This window comes from Columba livia, chromosome Z (genome assembly GCF_036013475.1).
Source record: "Columba livia isolate bColLiv1 breed racing homer chromosome Z, bColLiv1.pat.W.v2, whole genome shotgun sequence".
Lineage (NCBI taxonomy): Eukaryota > Metazoa > Chordata > Aves > Columbiformes > Columbidae > Columba > Columba livia.
In genome coordinates, this window is record NC_088642.1 from 38109843 (window position 1) to 38130059 (window position 20217).

The 20217-nt window shown below is 36.6% G+C and overlaps 1 protein-coding gene across 2 annotated transcripts in view; it reads left to right on the plus strand.

Annotated features, from left to right (window-relative positions):
• The window catches only part of FBXL17 (F-box and leucine rich repeat protein 17), a 295611-nt gene that overhangs the window by 64044 nt on the left and 211350 nt on the right, over window positions 1-20217 (plus strand). For both annotated transcript variants that reach the window (XM_065046667.1, XM_065046666.1), the window contains exon 5: window positions 19694-19801. In XM_065046667.1, the coding sequence (XP_064902739.1) occupies window positions 19694-19801 (108 nt within the window). The remainder of the gene's footprint in view (window positions 1-19693; window positions 19802-20217) is intronic.

Sequence of the window (20217 nt, forward strand, 5' to 3'; positions counted from 1 at the left end):
GGGAAAGTAATGGAACAGCTTATCCTTGGTGCCATCTCAAGGCATATCAAGGATAAGAGGGTTATTAGGGGCAGTCAGCATGGCTTCACCAAGGGTAGGTCATGCTTGACCAACCTCATAGCCTTTTATGAGAATGTAACAAGATGGATGGATGATGGCAGAGCAGTGGATGTGGTCTACCTTGACTTCAGTAAAGCCTTTGACACAGTCTCCCACAGCATCCTCACAGCTAAGTTGAGGAGGTGTGGTCTAGACAATAGAGTAGTGAGGTGGGTTGCAAACTGGCTTAAGGAGAGAAGCCAGAGAGTGGTAGTCAATGGTGCGGAGTCTAGTTGGAGGCCAGTATCTAGTGGAGTGCCTCAGGGGTCAGTACTGGGGCCAATATTATTCAATATATTCATTAACGATTTAGACGAGGGAATAGAGTGTACTATCAGCAAGTTTGCTGATGACACTAAGCTGGGAGGTGTGGCTGACACGCCAGAAGGCTGTGCTGCCATCCAGCGGGACCTGGACAGGCTGGAGAGTTGAGCGGGGAATAACCTAATGAAATTTAACAAGGAAAAGTGTAGAGTCCTGCATCTGGGCAGGAACAACCCCAGGTTCCAGTATAGGTTGGGAAATTACATATTAGAGAGCAGTGTAGGGGAAAGGGACCTGGAGGTCCTGGTGGACAACAGGATGACCATGAGCCAGCACTGTGCCCTTGTGTCCAGGAAGGCCAATGGCATCCTGGGGTGTATTAGAAGGGGGGTGGCTAGTAGATCGAGAGAGGTCCTCCTTCCCCTCTACTCCGCCCTGGTGAGACCACATCTGGAATATTGTGTCCAGTTCTGGGCCCCTCAGTTCAAGAAGGACAGGGAACTGCTGGAGAGGGTCCAGCGTAGGGCAACGAAGATGATTAAGGGAGTGGAGCACCTCCCTTATGAAGAAAGGCTGAGGGAGCTGGGTCTCTTTAGTTTGGAGAAGAGGAGACTAAGGGGGGACCTTATCAATGTTTATAAATATATAAAGGGTGAGTGCCATGAGGATGGAGCCAGGCTCTTCTTGGTGGCAAACAATGATAGGACAAGGGGTAAGGGGATCAAGCTGGAACACAAGAGGTTCCGCTTAAATTTGAGAAGAAACTTCTTCTCAGTGAGGGTGACAGAGCATTGGAACAGGCTGCCCAGGGAGGTTGTGGAGTCTCCTTCTCTGGAGACATTCAAAACCCGCCTGGACATGTTCCTGTGTGACCTCACCTAGGCATTCCTGCTCCAGCAGGGGGATTGGACTAGATGATCTTTTGAGGTCCCTTCCAATCCCAAACATACTGTGATACTGTGAATTTCCCTTTTTCTGGCAATTCTCTCAACTTTGTGAATTATCGATGAGAGCTCCTTTTAGAGTATTTGGACCTGTGACATTAGTGAACCTGGCTATGAATGAGAAAGCTTTCTGATCTTATACTGATTTGCTTCTGGAGTACCCTATCCTGAAGTGAACTGTCAGCATGACCTGATTAACTGTGTTCCCATATGAATTAACACGTGCTGGTTTCAGAGACTGAAAGCAACACAAGCATTTTTGTCATGCCTAAAACCCAAATGCTCTTTTCTGGCTCCTTTCAAAGACCTGGTTATCATTGCATCATGTGATGCACCTGAACTCAATGTTAGTGAAAAACAGGTCAGGCATACTTCAGTAGCTCAGCAGGACAGACTGTGATCAGGTGTGTCTAGAATATATGTATTGATTACAATTTCTTTCTTAATTTTTTTCGCTTTCATTTTGGCTGTTGGGACAAGCATGGATCACCAGCACATAGTACTATTCAGAATCTGTGGTATTCTCTGGCTGTTCATGATGCTGGATATGTTTAAACTAGGTTTGGATATTATTTTCCAGTAGCTTAGAAATCATGTTTTTTGCTAAAGCTGTCACAGCACCTCATAAGCAGAACGATTAAAAATACTTGTTGTTAGAATGCAGTATTTTAATCTTGTAAGTTATTGATCTGTAAACACTTTCAATCTATTGTGAGATCGCTGTTGGCAGACTGAGGAAAAAATTAAGAAACTGCATTTGCAAAAGTCGTCTTTATAATGACAGGCAATTTAGTTTGAGGTAACTGGAGCAGTGAAGAATGCAATCAATCATATTAGCAAGTATCTTTACAAATTTTATTAGTGTCTGACAGATGTTATACAGATCATCAAGGTCATTTCATTGTGAAGCTGAGATATTGTTTTTGTATTCTTACAGCAACGAGAGTGCTTTCAATAAACTGCATGTCCAGTTCCCCAGTGTTCCTGCAGTACAGTGAAGCAATGAGACAGGAAATAAAAACAGCAGTCACTTTTTCCTGTTTGTGTATGGCACATTTTCAGGCTAACAAGCTAACTTGGAGGGAAAAGAGCTGTTTTAGTAACAGTGACTGCCACTATTAAATCTTCCTGTCTTTCCTGTCCCTGTTAAATGACGTTGTCCCAGTAAAGCACATTCCATGGCCCTTGGGTTAAATATATTTGCACAGGGCACTTACTGGATCTATGCCTTACAAGAAGTTGACCACCAGACTTTGTAGCATGTGGAAAAAAATGTGCATCCCTGAGATAAGATCTCATAAAAATAAAACACCCAGCTGAAAACACAAAAGGTTCCTTAATATAGATGCAATTCTCATTTTGGTAATATTTTGCAATGTATAGCAAGGATATTGTCCTTTTAATTCAAAAAGCAAAGTCTGTTCTTACTTCACTCCCTTAAAAACATTTACCAAATAAGATTTTGATGTTGTAACATATGCATTCTGGGGAGATATCAAACTTAGTACTCAACCAACTATACACTTTTATTTTTGAAACAATTATTTTCCACTGGTTAGTTACTAATTTGTAGTGTCTGTAGTCACTCTGCTGGAAAAGACTCCTAACCTGGTGGGTGTGGTTTGTGTTTGGTGTTTTTTGTTTTGTGATGGGGGTTGTTTGGTTGGTTTTGTTTTATTTTGGGTTGGGGTTTTTGGGGGGAATTTCTCATTACATTTCGAGGTTCCAAAAGTCTGTGAGACTAGGCTGATTATTTTAACTAGTGTAAGGAGCATAAGGAAACATGTGGAAGAGGCCTGTTGCATCCCAGGTTCTCATTACTTGCTACCATAGCTAATGATATGATTTAGGCCTGTTTGGAAGTAAATCTGTTTCAATGCAAAACATAGTTATATTGCGTACACTATTAATACTGGAAAGTTGAAATGCTGTGAAATTTGTAACTTTATTTGAATTACTAGTCTTTGTTATCAGTCTTTCCACAAAAGATTTGTCGTTATTATTGTTCTTAGCTAAGATATTTTTTCCTATGTTCTCACCTCCTGGTGCGTATCTCAGTTGAGAAGTCACATCCCAGCTTTATCTTTGATAAACTGTGCTCTTTTGAAGTGTCTCATGCCATTCCATGATTTTGGTACCTCTTTTCTATGTTTGTCTGGTCTGAATATGAGTGAACAAAGCTGTAAAGAACTTCTACATACTTTTGCTGAATAAATGGCAGAATTCTGTTCCTTCTCTCTTCTAGGAAAACCTTGCCTGATGCATTTTAGGGCAGTTTGTCTTTTTCATGGCTGAATCTAATTGGTGCTTGTACTAATCTGTAACCAGGCAGAATAGGAAGTGTATTCTCCTCTGGTATGTTTCTAGCTGATAAGATCTGACTCTGTAACACAAGTTCTAGTGGGTTTTTTTGTTTTGTTTTTTTTTTACATAAAACCTCTTCAGTTTCAGCCTGTTTGCTTTACTCCAGTCTTCAAACTCATCCAGTCCTTCGTGAACAGGCTCATCTCATCTGTGTTGATTATATGTCCAACTTCACAAGTAAAGTTCATTGCATTATGTTTTTTGGGGATTGCATATTATTCTTAGTAACACTATTTAATACCTATTTCAAGACTGTTATTTTACAAGCTCTGCTTGTAAGTGTTCAACCCACCCACATCAATTTTTCTCCTTTCAATCCAGTTCATTGCTATCTCTATTTTAGCCACTTCATTTCATGTCTTACAATTTTTATATTGATTTCCACCTTCCTTTGTTTAATGACTTATTTTGTGATATTATGTGAAGGGCCAACATAATATCACAAAGGCCAACATAAATTGTTGTTGCTGCATTTTCATCCAAGAAAACTCCCCCAAAGAGCTGTAAAAAACATAGATGCTAAGTTGTCAGTAGCCTTCTTTAGGTAATTGTGTGGTTTAGATTTTTCATTTACCTCTACATCCGTTTTCTTTCCTTAAAATTTATTCTGGTAATTGCTTGAATAATTTATCCTAAGGAGGTCAGAAGGAAGAGGAATTGAGTTAATGAGTTTGCCGAGCCAGACACTGTGTCTGCAAGTCTCTTCAAGTCTCATCTCAAGGTAATGAGACTAAGGTTATGGTCCAACCATCTAAGGATAAAGGAATAATGTAGGAAATTATTTTTATGATTGTCCAGCTAGCCATTCCTTTTTTTTTCTGAAGAATGAGCTTGCCAAGGACAACCTGAAGAAGCCTGAGCCCTCATTTGTATTCTGCTGGTTCTGCAGATGTATGAGGATTGGAGAGTGAAGTTAGGGATGGAGAAAGACAAGAAACAAAAATAAATTTCGAACACCTTTCCAGATACTGCATTTGAGAATTGAAAGAAAATAATTCTTCTGTGTAAAGGAATTTTACTTCCCTAAGTTTCCTGCAGCACACACTTCAGGCATGGTTTCCAGAAATTCCTCTAAAATAAATAAATTATTAGCAAGTACAGTGGCAAGCGGCTTGCACTGGATGCCTCCTTGAAGAGAGACCACCAGCAGAAATAAGTTTGGGCAATTAGATCCCCACAATCCAAGCCCCCAACCCTCATGTGTTCTCTGGGCCAGCTGCAGAATTAGATTCTGGGATCTCCCTGTTCTTTATTTGACCTTTTAGTTTTTGTCAGGCAGGCTGTCAATTCAAGTTCTGATCTTCAGTCACTGTTTTGCTACCACAGCTGGAGAAAATAAGTTCTTTATAATAGCCAAAACATTATTCTGTCAGATGCCATTCTGTTTCTTTACTTATCTCCAAGGATGCAGCTCCCCTTATCTTGTAGATTGAAGATTCGTTGACCTTTTTTACTTAATGAAGCAGAAAGTTCAAAGGTTCACAGCTTGTCGAAGTTATGCTAAGGACGCTTGCTTACACTGAGTGCATTCTGTATAAGCAGTTTTTAAACAAGTTCTACAAGAAGAGGTATACCCAATAATTCAATAAACTAAGGCAGTCTATTCCTTAACATTGTTTATACTTAAGGGTGGAGAGAACTTCCTTTTTGCTGTCTGTATCTCTCTTGCTTCACCCCTCCATCCCACTCTGCCCCAAAAATCGCTGATGCAGTACAACTGGAAGTCATTAAACAGTGTGCTTGGGCACTACTGATGATTATTTGAGAGATGACCTAATTGATTGCCTTTCTTGAATGTGAAGATGTTGAAGATGCATTGATTATGCAAAGCATTTGATATTGTACTGTTTGCTGTTTTCACAGAATTGCAGCTGGTTTGTGAAGGAAAAGATTTAGGAGGCTGGCAGTAGTTTTTGTGTTTTTCAGTAACATAATATCTCATCTTCCCTTATCAATTTTTATAGCTTGTTTTATAGCTCTAGCATAAAAAATTACTTTTCTGCTTGTAATGGTCATATTTACCAGTAGGGAAGGGTGGGGCTAAAGTGTAGGGTGTTATATTGGCAAAGATTGGGAAAAAAAAATGAAAAAAAGCATTATTTCTTTCAAAAAAATCTTGTTGACTAGCTTTACTAGAAACAAATACTTGATATATATGTTACTGTATGTGTCTATTGAGAATGGGTTTTATTTGTTTGAAGGTGTGTCAGTTTTGTGGTGGTTTTGCATTTTGTTCTTATTTTTTTTTTTCTTTTTTTTTTTTTTTTTTAATAACCTTTAACTTTCTTGAACCAAAATAAGAATTTCTGATAATACTGTGTGCTTGTTTTGTCTGGGATAGAGTTAAATTTCTTCATAGTAGCTTGTGTGGAGCTATGTTTTGGGTTTTTCTGCTGAACACAGTGTTGATAGCACAGGGATGTTTTAGTTCTTGCTGAGCAGGGCTTGAACAGAGCCAAGGCCTTTTCTACTTCTCACATGACCCCACCAGCAAGGAGACTGGGGATGCACAAGAAATTGGGAGAGGACACAAGTGGGACAGGTGACCCCAACTGGCCAAAAGGATATTCCATTCCGTATGGTATCATGCTTGGCAGTAACACTGGGGGGAAAGGAAGTTGGCCAGGTTGCCATTGCTTGGGCGTGTTGGTCAGTCAGTCACGAGCAATTGTTTTGGGTTTTTTTTTCATAATTTGTTTTATTGGTTTGGGTTTGTTTCTGTATTTATTGATTTTTGTTTTCTTCTTCCTTTTCTTTTTTAAATATTAAACTGTCTTAAACTGTCTTTAATCAACCCACAAATTTTCTCACTTCTCCCATTCAGATTGCATCCCCCATCGCACTGGATTGAGTGAGTGGCTGTCCTTAGCTGTGTACCAGGGTTAAACCAAGACATACTGAATTAGTAATTTAAGTAAAGTTGAATGACCTTCAGTTTTGGGGTATATCAATTTTTTTCTGCTTGCTTGATTTTTTTTTTTTCTTCTCTTTTTAAAACTGAATTGCTGAACTTCAGCACCCCCTTGTGCTGGACCTTCTATTATCACACAGCACACAGGGGGCTTCACACAAGCCTGTCAGCTTGTGAATCCATGTGATGACAGGTTCTCCGTTTCAGCCTCTGCATGGAGGTCTGCTTATTCAGGATTGTAGCCTGCTTCCAGTCATAACTAATAGAGCAGTCCCACTTGCATTTCTCATCAGCAACATGCTGTTCTTGAATGCATGTGTGCAGTGATTGAAGTAATGTGGACATGTCTTTCGTATGGCTTAAGACAACATGTAAAGTTAAAAAATCAAATCTAACTCATGTTCACGTTCACATCTTATCACCTACTTGCTTCTAATACCTTCTGTAATGTCTCCACCATAATTTTCTGGGCCTGTTTCATGTTCTGCCTTGACATAGTAACAGAGAGAAACATTCCTAATTTTTAGTTTCTGTATCTGTGTGCTTCTCTTGAGGCTGTAGATTCCTACTCTTCCACTTTCTGCTGTGCCAGGAAGGGCCCTTATGAGATGATTCATCTTCCTATTTTAGCTTTTGGCCTTGGAAATGTAAAATTGTTTCATCCAGAAGACAAAAAGGCAAATGACTATCATTAATATGTTGAAGTTCCTCCCTGACTGTATTTTATTTGTGCTTACTCTGTCTGCATGCAGACAGCCTCTTCAGACTTAACTCTGATAGATGAACATTAGTGATGTAAATTACATGAAACAGGTGGACTACTGTACATATGATTTTCTTACCAAATAACACTTTTTTGCCCATTTTTCAGAAAGGAAAAAATCAAGACTGCTCTATCATGAGAACAAATAAAGCAAAACAAAAAAATCCACCTATTTTTCTGTCTTGACAAACTACTTGGTGCAAAGGTCTGTTTAAAACAAAAAACAAACAAATCCAAAACCAACCCAAACAAACAAAACCACAAACAACAACAACAACAAAAACACCACAAAAAGCAAAACAAAAAAAGCCCACCCTCAAAGAAACAAGTCTGTTGTGAAGAGTTTGGGTAGATTATCTGTTACCAGCTATAAGCACCTTTCCTTTAATACTTTTTGGATGTTATTAATTTTCCTTGCTATTGTGATTATGACAAAGAATTTTTTTTTTTTGGGGGGGGGATTTTTTTGAAGTTTTCACTGCAAATATTAAAAAAATACAGCTCATTTTCTATTTTAATATTTTCAATTTTTTCTCACAAGGTATAATAGTGTATATTTGTGGCTGAAGAAATAAAGATGTATAAGGAATAAAGGATGTAATGTGCAGAACTTCCACTTAAGAGTTTTCTTTTCTGGGCTAGAGGTGATTGTTAGCTGAAAATCTATAAATTAGATTTCTACTGAAGTTTATTCTAGAGTGTATGTATGTATCCTATATGACAGTAATTTTAATTTTAACTCTTTTGAAGCAAACTGTGTTGCTTGGGTCTAAATCCTTGTGTATGCGCATATTAAAGCTCTATTTCTGCTGTGTTAATTTTTTTTATTGTTGCTGTGTTTGGAGGTCGCTCCTAACAGTTGCTGCTGATATCAAACTGTGATTGTAATGAAGTAGTCAATCACAGTAGTGAATGCTGAAGATTACCATTTTAATGAATAATTTTCCTGCAGCTTTTCATTGTAGGCCAGTACCATTCATGTAATAACTCTCACAGGGTGTAGCATGTTTACTTCTTACCATAAAATTTCCTGAAGGAACTCTGTACCAATTTGTAAATGTAGGGATAAGACTAAAGCTCCTGTTAAGGGAATCATGATGTCCAGCATGTTATGCTATCATCTTTGCTGAGCAGACCGTATGTCTGCTGGCTGTGGTGCTAAGTAGATCACAGAGCATGAAAACAAACATATTTCATACAAGTGGAAAACTTCAAGATGTTAAATCACATCTTCTTTCTGTTAGTCTTTCCATGCAAATTAAATTACTTGTGCAGTTCACTGAGAAGAAATTACAAAGGAATAATCTCTTTCTATTGCTTATAATTATGAAGTGTTTCCTTTTAATTGTAGTTCTGTCATGTGAAGATCACTTAGAAATCAAACCAAAACCATTTTAGTTTCTGTGTAGTGTCTCACTATAACGGACAGTAAGCTCATGCTACATTTCCTGATTTCATCTGAGCTTGTGATTGCTGTCTGTTCTGAGTACAGATGTTTTGAAAAAAATGTCTGCTTCAGTTAGGACTGGGATTCTGGCCTTATATGTTTTGTTTTGTTTTTTTAATAGGCTTAGAATGGTATGCAATATTGTAGATTTTTTTATTAATGAACCTTGAAGTCTTGTAGTACTCAGATTGAGCAGGATCAATAAACATTACTACTGAATGCCTAATACCCTGTCTGTTAGCTAGTAATAAAGACATAATACCATGTCCATTAACCTGTATTAGAATAAACCTTTTCCCCCTGCACATACAATTAATCTTTTCTTCTTTCTAGAGGACTTCTTGTGGTGAGAATGTAATTTCATTTTAACACTTTAAAAAATCAGAAGAAAATCTGCAAGGCTGGTTACATTTTTTCAATTCTCTGTCCTCCCTAAGAGACGCATTAAAATAAATACAGCTAGTAACCTTGTTTGTATCTGAAATTTAAGTGGTATGGTGTGTGTTGTTTTATTGTTTGTTTTAAACAGAATGACATATATTATATAATAAGTGTGTTACCAAAGAAGGCTAATAAGTCAGCTTGGTTGAACAAGGTGTAACTATTTCAAGAAGTTCTTGTGCTATCTCAATGAATGGTCATGTCTATTAAAAGATTTTTATTGTTTTGTGACCTTTGCTGTAGAATGTTTTTAGATATTACATACAGAGTCCTTCAATATTTTTCAATAAAATATCTTCTCCCTTTTCTCCTTGTGGAATAAAGATATTAGAGTCTAGAAGAGTAAAAACAATAACGAAATTACTTTCTTTGACCTATGAAGTTATAACCATAGTTATTCTGCTGTCTTCGTGTTAGCTTTTATTTATACAACATATAGAAAATCCTCTCTTTTTACTTCTTCTTCTGTCTCCTGTGTGACATGGGTGGCCTTTCACCAGTTAAGAAGCCTGTGCTTCATGTTGAAGAGCATAATTTGCAACGTAACGCTTTCTAACATATGGTGACCATGCTATTCAAATAGAATCCACATAATCAGAATTGAACAGTTCCCTGGGTGAAACTTATTTTGGTGGATTGGGCAGGCAAAACTTTCATACCCATGACCTATACTGGAAAATTTTGGGAAATCTTGTCTTTCTGTGCTTGAAAAAGAGGAGAAGGTCATGAATCTATAAACAGTGTGTATGAAATGCCATAGGGCAGAAATTCTTGAAAGAGAGTTACAAGAAAGGTTTTGATATTTGTGCCCGTTTTCAGTTACTGCAGTAGCAGTCTTTAGATACTTGCCAGTGGCAGCCTTGACTCTGTGTTACAGCTGATGATATCAGCTTTGTGGTGGCATACTGTATTTCCATTGTGTAAATTAGAGTATGGCAAGTATGAGTAGATTTAACTTAAAAACGCAAAGATTAGTTGCATGTAAACTAATCTGCCAGCACCTCCAGCCTTGAAGTTGTGGAAAACAGATAGATGTGCCAGAGTACATAATGTTAATGGGAATGTGTTGCATAGGTGAAGTGAAAATGAAAGTTAATTTCTTTACAAAACGATTTTGAATGGGAATTAGATCTGTTCTGTGATGGTGAACAATAAAACTGTTGAGTAAACGGGGTTTTTGAGTTGTTTTTCTACTCGTGATACAGAATAGGAAATATGCTTGTATAGCTATGGGGCATTAAAAGGGGAGATAATGCAAAGTCATTTTCTGTTACAGAAAATATGAATATTTGATTCATACACTCCTTACACAAGGAGGACAGATTAAGTGGCTAGATCAGTAAACCATGGACCTATTTTGCAGTTATATGGAAATATTTTTCTTCTTTTACATTCAGAATGATACTAAGTGAAAATCCTTGCTATGTGTTTCTTAGCATGTGGACACGTCAGTCTTTTTGATTCGTATTATGAATAAAAAAAGATGGTCAGGATATTTTTATAAATCATGATGCATTATTCTGTTTTAAAAATGTGCTGAAGAGCACTTAGTTTTCCCATAACCTTTTGTGAATATACAGTATTCCTAATATGTGGTTCTCGTTACATGATTTCTAATAAAGTGGCACTCTCTGTCTGCAAATAAGTATATTTTTGTGTTCTGAAATTTTGATGTTTATTATGTTATGTATATATGCTCTTTGATGAAAGATATAGAGTTTTGTTTTGGGAGCATTTTCTCATTCCAGAGTAAACACATTTTGATAATAAACTTTGTCTTTTGGTAGGAAGACAATATTGTATAAGCTGAAGAATTGGTTTTTGCATTTTACAACAAATAAATTAGCATGTGCTGATAGCCTTGATCAATATAAGTACATTCAAACTGTACTTCATTAAATTGTGAGTTAATGGGAATCAGAGGTAATTTATATTGAGATAATTTATATTTGCTTCGTGACCCAGACATTTAAACTAGTTTGAAGCTAGCAGTTGTCTATAGTTATTTATTATTTCGAACTTAATATGTTCCAAGTGTGTTGCTGTGTTTATTATTAATTAATTCAAAGGATAAAATAGGTCAAAATAGGAAGAGGAACTCATCTGTTTTGATGGCTGTGTAAAGAGAATGAGATATACTCTGTGCCACAGAAATGAAAGTGCTTTGTACTGTCCTTAAATGAGCTACTTAAGAGTTTTATGTAAAAACTATGTTAGATGAAGTAGGAAGAATTTGTGTAGGCTTGCACTGTTATCAAGCTAAAGGAGGAACACTGTTCTTTATAGTCAGTTGTCCAGTCTTCTTAAAAATGAGGAAGAAAGTTTAAATCCAAATACATTCTAAAAGAATACCTGATGAAATTATGAGTCCCTTAAGTATTCAAGTGAGTATGCTGCAAAACTGGTTTTTTTGTTGTTGTTGTTGTTTGTTTTTTTTTAATATATTTATGGTATTTTAAAGTAGTTAATGTTACTAGAATGTAGCTGATGAGGCCAGCTGGTAAATCCAACGTAAAGTAAAATACTTTCAACTCTTTATATTAGTCCTTACACTCTTGTCTGTCTTCTACAATTCTGTAGAATAGTAAGTCCTGAGCTAATGTGTAAGGATGAAGGAGACCAATGCCATCCTCTTGACTCTTATGTGTGAGGATGGGGTAGCAAACTGTTGCACAGAGTGCATTTTGATGAGGTCTGAGGTAGCCAGGGGTGCACAGGGTAGAAACTTCAGGCAGATGTCACATTCTCATCTTGAAGTGAGACACAGAATCAATACTTCACAGACAGGAGGCAGCCAAGTGCACAAAGACTACTGCCATACCCAGTTCTGTACTTTGAGATGCTGCTCCAGGCAGGTAAGACCTCCTCTGAGTACATGCTTTAATTGTTTTATTACTTGTGTGCTGTGAGTCGTTGATTCTGATGGCATAGTTTGTGTTGTAAGTTCACCTAAAAATACAGTCTTGGTTTCTATTAGTATATTTCATGTTTGTATCTCAGTTTAAATGGTGAGACCCATTACAAGAAATAGGTTTCTGAAATAAATTAACATTTGGAAGTTAAGTCGATGTTAAAAGAACGTAGGAGAGTTTTTGTTTTGTTTTCCTGATTTGTAAAAAGTCACTTAGGTCTATGGATTAACAGTCATCTCAGTTAATAATGAAACAAGTTTTACTGCCATTAGTAATCAGCAGTGTTCTGTTTTATGAAAGGTTGCACATTTGTTTCGTGTAAACATCTTCTTATAATGAAAAGAAACCAGTCAAATTTTATAAACCCAGATTGTGAAAAGACTGAAGATCTAGCCTAAACTTTACTAATATACGTTAAGAAATAGGCATCATTTCCTTTTCAGTTAGATTGTTTCCTTCAAAGATGAAGGGATAGAAATATTTGTATTTCTGTATTTTGGGTGCTCATAGAAATTGACAGTACTTCTTAAATCTTCCCATACTCCTACAAGTTAAAGCTGACAGTTGTTGAATTTCTTTTGTGATTAAGCAAATGGTTACATTTATCCATATGTGTTACTGAATGTGAAGAAATGTATAGCTTGTCCAGCGGTAGTTAAAATGAGCCTTGCCTTGCTGCTGTTCACTAATGAAATTTGGGTGTCCTGAAAACTTGAGCACGATGACAGATTATCTGTGCCTTATTTTTGGCAATGGTCTGTAATTGCAATAAGGAGTCATGAATTAGATGCATCTCTGCCAATAATAATTACTTTGTCATGGCTTTTATGAAAAATATCATTTACATTGATGCTTGTGGAAAGTAGGCAATGGATCACTACTATTGAACAGGGAAAGTCTTTTCCAGTTTAAGTTGGAAATAAATCTTCTAAACAAACTTCATTTTTAACCTTTTATGCATTTTGTTTTCTAAGGGAGGAAAAGCAAAAGCAGCCCTTTATTAGGATTTGTGTGTGTTTGCAATATATGTTTGTGCTGTATTCTCATTCAGTTTGAAATAATTTGGTTGTATATTCATGGTCAGTAACATAGTGTGATCTATTTCTAATAAATTATGTTATTAAAATAAGGTTAGGGACTGATGCTGGTGAATGCCCGGGCCTATTTGGTGAAACCTTAGCATTAAATCTGTAAGTAAATACCTTGAGTATTGCAGCCTCCTGTAGAAGTTTTAAAAATAAATTGAATTTATATTTTAATTCAGAGATGGATAAATTGAAACAATTTACTTGTTATTTCTTGTGCATTGGACTAGGAAGGTATATGTAATCTTAAATACTTGTAAGTTTATCTTTTAGTTTAGTACTGTGAAATTTACTAGTATTTAACTTCCAGTGTAAAATGGTGATCCCTGTTTGACCCTGTGTTAGAAAGTAATTTTGAAAGTGTTAGTCTAAAGAGAGACAATGTCATCTTTCCCTGTGTGGCAAATACAGATCATCTGATCATAATTCTTTGCAGTGACTAGCCTTTATTTCCATCTTTACCCTTTGACAAAGTGCAATACATTCAACAACTTTTACCTTGCGTCTTGTCAAGCTGTTGGTGGAAGGGGTAGCAATGCAAATTTTAAGCTAAGCAGGAAGAATCTATGTGAAAACACACACCTGTCGTTAGTCAGTTTCTCTCAAAAGTATTTAATTCCTGGGATTTTTTTTTTTTTTTTAATTTAATGATATTTAGTGTCTTTTCTGCTGATAGAACAGTTGTAGCCTGGCTGCCTTTGTTTACAGTAGATAGAGATATTTCTGTAGACAAGCAATTTTTTTTTTTTTTTTTTTTTTTTTTTTTTTAATATATATGGATATATGCCTTTGATCTGTGTGATGTGCCTGTATGTTCTGAAATGGATACATGTTAGGAGTTTTGGTAAATGGAAGGAAAACAAAGCTATGCCTGAATTTAACCCAAATGCACATAATGGTCGTTTACGCATGCAACGATTTTGGGGAAAATAGAGAAGGGAAAATGCACATTGTTTGAGTGTCTGATGTAAAACACAGTACTGGAGTACTTCATGCAGCACAGATCTCTGAGAAGGTTGTATGTGTGTCTTAGTCTGTAGTATAGAACAATGCACAGGTAAGGTAAGAAAGTTTTAGGACTGAATTAGCAGATTGGCCTTTCTCTCAGATTGGCCTGATCTCTTTTCAAACATAAAACTGAAATTTAGTAAGTCCTTCCTGACCCTTCACTTTTTCCTATGCTGCCCAAAAATAAGTATGGTTAAGATTTGTGGAGTAAGGAAGTGTGGGAGAAAAGGGGATTTTCTACCATTAGTGCTGACTCCTGCAGGGGATACTTACATGTTACATTTATGGCAGACTCACTCGCTGCTTACATGAGAGCGGATTTTTTCTTTGACAGAATAAAATTGGACATGAGCCGGCAATGTGCTCTTGCAGCCAAGAAGGCCAGTTGTATCTTGAGCTGCATCAGAAGGAGTGTGGCCAGCAGGTCGAGGGAGGTGATTCTGCCCCTCTGCTCCACTCTGGTGATACCCCACCTGGAGCCCTCTGGAACCCTCAGTACAGGAAAGACATGGGCCTGTTGGAGAGGGGCCAGAGGGGGCCACAAGAATAATCAGAGGACTGAACAGCTCTGCTGTGGGGACAGGCTGAGAGAGTTGGGGTTGTTCAGCCTGGAGAAGAGAAGGCTCCATGGAGACCTTATTGTGGCCTTTCAGTACTTCAGAGGGGCGTAAAAGAAAGATGAGGACAGACTTTTTGCAGGGCCTGATATGATAGGACAAGGGGTGATGGTTTTAAACTAAAAGAGGGGAGATTCTGGGTACATTTTTTACAATGAGAGTGCTGAAACACTGGCCCAGGTTTCCCAGAGAGGCGGTGGATGCCCCATCCCTGGAAACATTCCAGGCCAGGCTGGACGGGGCTCTGAGCAACCTGAGCTGGTTGAAGATGTCCCTGCTCAATGCAGGGGAGTTGGACTGGATAATCTGTGAAGGTCCATTCCAATCCAAATTATCAGATTATTCTATGATCCTTCTAGGTGTCTTTCTCCTGAGGAATATTTTACATATTTTTCAAACTTTTATTTATGTATCGTATGTGGAAAAAATTGTGCATTAGTATATACTGACATTGCAGTGCACCTGTTTAAATAAGAGAACATGGTGTTCATGCTATGTCACTTACTATTTATATTCCTATCACTTTTTTAGTCATTTCTGTTGTAGTTTCTGTAAGTCTTTACTAATTGCAAGGCCTTTTAGTTGGAATTGAACTGGCTTGCATTGTTGTACCTCAAACTTTCCTTTTGAGCTACTGTCGTTGCTTCAGAACTCTTCCTCTTTGGTCCTTCTGTTATTGAATAGAATGTAAAGTAAACTAATACTTTTAGAATCTAATTCAGAGTAGTCAAAATATTGAATTTCTGTAAAAGAATGCAGAACTGGAATTCATATATTATAGTCTGCAATACATAAAAAGAAAATTATTAAACGTATTTCACTTATCATAGATCTTCTTAATAGGAGCGAAATCCGTGCCATTAGTTCCAGACCAGCATCTTTCCCATTCACCATGCTTTAGTGCATGACTTATAAATCTGTCCTCATCATCCTATATTACTTTTTCAAAGCAAGAGTAACATCAAGTAAGACAGGATGAATGAAAGTCAATGAAGGTCGACTAGACAATCCAATTATTATAGATTCTTGGAAGAACGGTATTGTGATCTATAAAGGAATTGGGTGTGAATTTCTCTATCTTTGACAAGGGTCATTTCTGTAGAGATGTGGTATATTTTGTGTGGTAATCTGTTTTTAAATTATGCTCGTCTAATCTGTTTGTGCAGTGTGTCTGAATGTCAGTTAGTTTTCAAAGCCACATTTATAACACACATTTCAGGTACCTGTTCCATCTCCTGAGTGGTGAAGGCCTTTGAGGAAAATGTAACACGCAGTTAGGTATAGCATTATGAAGAGAATAGTGTTAAGATTTCATAATCATTGTGTATATGCCATTGCTAATTTTCCATGCATTTTTTAATCCGTCACTTGTCTTTTATTCATTCTGCAAAACAGGCCATCTCTTGGGAGCATAAAACACATCCATACAGTAAAATAGATTACTGCTTCTGGCACCTGCATGTAGTAGAAATAGCGAGCTGGCTTGCATGTTTTGAGTTTAAATATAAAAGTTCAGGTATATATATACACCATCTGTGTCAGGCACTGCAGATGATAATATAAAAGGAAGCCTAATTAAGCAGAATAGTTGTTTTCAGTCTTAGAAACTTACTTGGCCTTTAATTTAACTTTGTTGATTCTGTTTGAGATCTGTCTGAAGCTTACGTTCTTTTTCCTCCCTCATACAAATAAGTATAATACTTCTTCATACAAACTTTTTTTTTTATTATGTTTTTGAGCTACATATAAATAAGTACAGATAGGATTCAGTTACCCAGTTATTCTAACTGAAGACTAGGTAGTTGTACTTGACTGTAATGCTACTCATATGTTTATAAATAAATTCCAAACTACTACATGTTCTTACTATTCCCCAGCCCTGTAAAATGGAGAACAAGAAGACCTAATACAAATGTTGGTAGATACGTTGTTTATAGGTGGTTTGATCTGATATTTCTATACATAGTGTCCTATATTCATTTTATGAGATGCCATTTGCGTGTGTGTGTATGTGTAGAAATGTATATGCGTATTTTCCTTCCCAACTAGTACAGTCACAGGAATGTGATCATGTGTGTAGAGTAGCTAAGCAAACAGAATATGGATTGGCTTTCATTACAGACTGTCTGCATGGGAATTATGTTATTTAAATATCTATTCCTATAAATGACATGGGGTCTGAGAAATAAATTATATATTCTTTGACACTGGTTTAATAAAGAATGCTGTCTCTGAAATTACAGTGTTGATGGAGAATATTTTTACAATATTTCCCAGTAAAACTTGAAGTCAGCTTCTGCAGGTGCTGGAGTTTTGTTGGCTGACAGCAAAGGACGGGATCTGTTATTGGACTGAGATTAAAGACAGCAACGGGTTCAGTGCATTACTGTTTTGTGTTTAGGTCAAGATTTAAGAACAGAAATTGCTGTTTGCAGTAGCAAAAAATGCCTATCTGAAGTGGTGGTTTCCACCACATTAGTTATAAAGCATATTCAGGGAATGTCACGCAACTTTTGACAGATTGTAAATAATTTTTCTAGACCTGGAAAATCATGAGACTTACATGGCATACAGAGGTAATGAAGGATCTTGTTCTGACTAGACAGATGCTGCACATCTAACAAACACTGAAAAGGTTCAATGCTGATCCCTAAACTGTTTAATATATATAATCATAATCTACAGTTACTAAATTTTACCAAAACAATTTTTTCACAAATTTAGTTTAGAATGCAGAAAATGTCGTAATATGAACAGAAGATATTTTAAGACATAGTAATTTTAATATTTGCATTCAAAACTTCCTTTTTTTTGAAGTCTTCATGCACCCAAATGTCAGCTATGCATAAGAAATTATTTTATTTTAAATTTTTAAGCTCTATAATGCATTTGTGATGTTCAGCATTTATATTACTGATTTTTTTATTACTGCTTTTTTTTTTCTAGTTAGGGCAAACCTGTTTGCAGTAGAGGATCATACTCTAATCCTCTGTAGAGAAAAGAAGGAAGGCAAGATTGTAAGAGAGTCCTTCTCTTAGATCATTACATTAGCTGCAACAGAGGATTTAGTTTAGCTTCTCCAGAGGAGATAATTTTTTTTTTTTGTCCCCCTTCTGTGATGCTGGTAGAAGGCTAAATAGTGCAAATTTGTAAGTGTTTTACTTCTGATGGTACTTATCAAACATTTTGAGTACTCCATATCATAAAGTTCCCAAAAAGTTGGTTTGGCTGTCCTCAGCTGAGAGGAGTGTGCAAAAATAAAAATGTAAGACTGTGTCAGATAAAAATCAAAGAAGAAATTTCTTACTACGCTGTTTTGTTTTGTTTGTTTTTTGTTTGAGTAGGCAGACCTGAGACATGGGTCCATGCAAATACAACACAATCACTACTCAATTTGTGATTGAATCTGTTTAGTTGGCCCTTTTCCCGTTCCTTTTGTCCTGTTTTCAGATTCATTGGCTTCTAAATCCATAATCCCAGAAGGCTTGACTTTTCTTTGGCAGATGTGCAACAGCAGAAGTCTTCGCTCACTGAGAAACTGTCGCTTTGAAAATAGAACCATATTCCATAACCTCAAACCAATACAGCTTTTCTGTGTCTCTGTACCTATAATCATATCTCTCTTATCTCTGGTTTATGTTTTAAGAAATTATTTTGCCAGAGTCTTCATCAAGGTTGTCATATGCTGCCAGTGTGCAGTTAAGAGACATGTTAAGTCAGACAAGTTGAAGCTGTGGATAAGGGTGATTCCACAGCAGGAATAGTGTTCCTGTGTATGTATTTACCTGAGGCTCAGTTGTGAACTAGAGCCTTCAAAATTTGTTTTGCTTCTGAATTCTGTGATAACAAGAAGACATCCTTACAATCACAGAAAGTCCTCGGGATTCAGGAGTTACGATTTCAGACACAGTGAGACACTCCTGAGCTGTTTGGCTGGAAAGGAAAAGGTTTTGTCCCAGAATCAATATAGAGTTTTGCCTTACTGTCATTTGCACTGGGAATATGTACTTCTCCAGAAAAATGACAAACCAAACTTGTTTAAAGGAAGATATGCAAATGTCTTATATGTGCCCATGTAAATATTCTTCACAAAGTCTACAAAACGTTGTCCTTTTGAATATTTAGTCTACCTACAAATCATTACATTTATGTGATGGATTATTTTTCATAGTTATTACATTTAATTAGACAAACTTAATAATAAAGAAAAAACATAGTTGTGGAAATAAATCAGAATAATAAGCTAGGTAACGTCTTCATTCGATTGATGACTGACACAATGGTATATTATCATGAGATACAAGTCTGATGTGGGAAACAAATGTAATAAAATCATAAATTGCATTATTTTAGGAAAAATGCTTAAAAAAGAAATTTAAACTTAAGATACTGCACAATTCAAATTCTCTGCAGGGTCAGTTATGGGTGTATCTTGAGTCTGCAGGATGGCAATAGCATAAATTCATTAGTATTTTCATGTTTGTGTATAGTTTCTGAAAACAGTGGATAGAGTGGTCTATTGAGTTATTTGCAGATGAACAGGACAATGATATTTGTATTTGTGACCATCATTCTCTCTTCCATTTCCTCTCCTCCCCCAAGAAGATGATCCCCCTCTGCCAAAGATTATCTTTTTTTTCTTCCTTTTCATGCACATACGTAAATGTGTGTACATACGCAATGTTTCCTCTCAAACTCTTGAAATAAATTATAGTAGTGATAATAATTATAAAAGTATTAATGAGCAGCTTGCCAGTGTTACGCAGAAACTGGTTAGACTGTATTAAGTATTTGCTCATATCACCTATTCAATTATTTCCTGTATATCTTTTCTATAGGTGACAGATCAGTCAGTGAAAGCTTTTGCTGAACATTGTCCTGAGCTGCAGTATGTTGGTTTTATGGGCTGCTCTGTTACATCGAAAGGAGTCATTCACCTCACCAATGTAAGTGTTGTAACTACTTTTATCTCATCATTACTGTGTTTGACTATTACCACACCACAGATACCAGCCAGGATAAGTTTATACATATGATGAATAACACTGTCATGGATAGAAATGTGACAAGATGAATGAACTTTGCATTACTTGAATAGACACATTCGGGTTTCACTGTGTAAAAACACTGCAGCAAAAACGTATTCAAGGTATGATACTTTTTCTCAGAAATAACAATGCTGCTCAGCTTAGAAGTCTTCAAAATGCCTAGCTGCACCAGATTCCCTTGCAAACAAACCAGAATTCTGTACCTGAAAGTACAAAATTCTTAATGCAGGAGATTGAGACAGACCCCTTACTGCAACTGTATGTCTCCTTTGCACAGACATTTTCCATTTGTCCATCTTTATATTTTAATACAG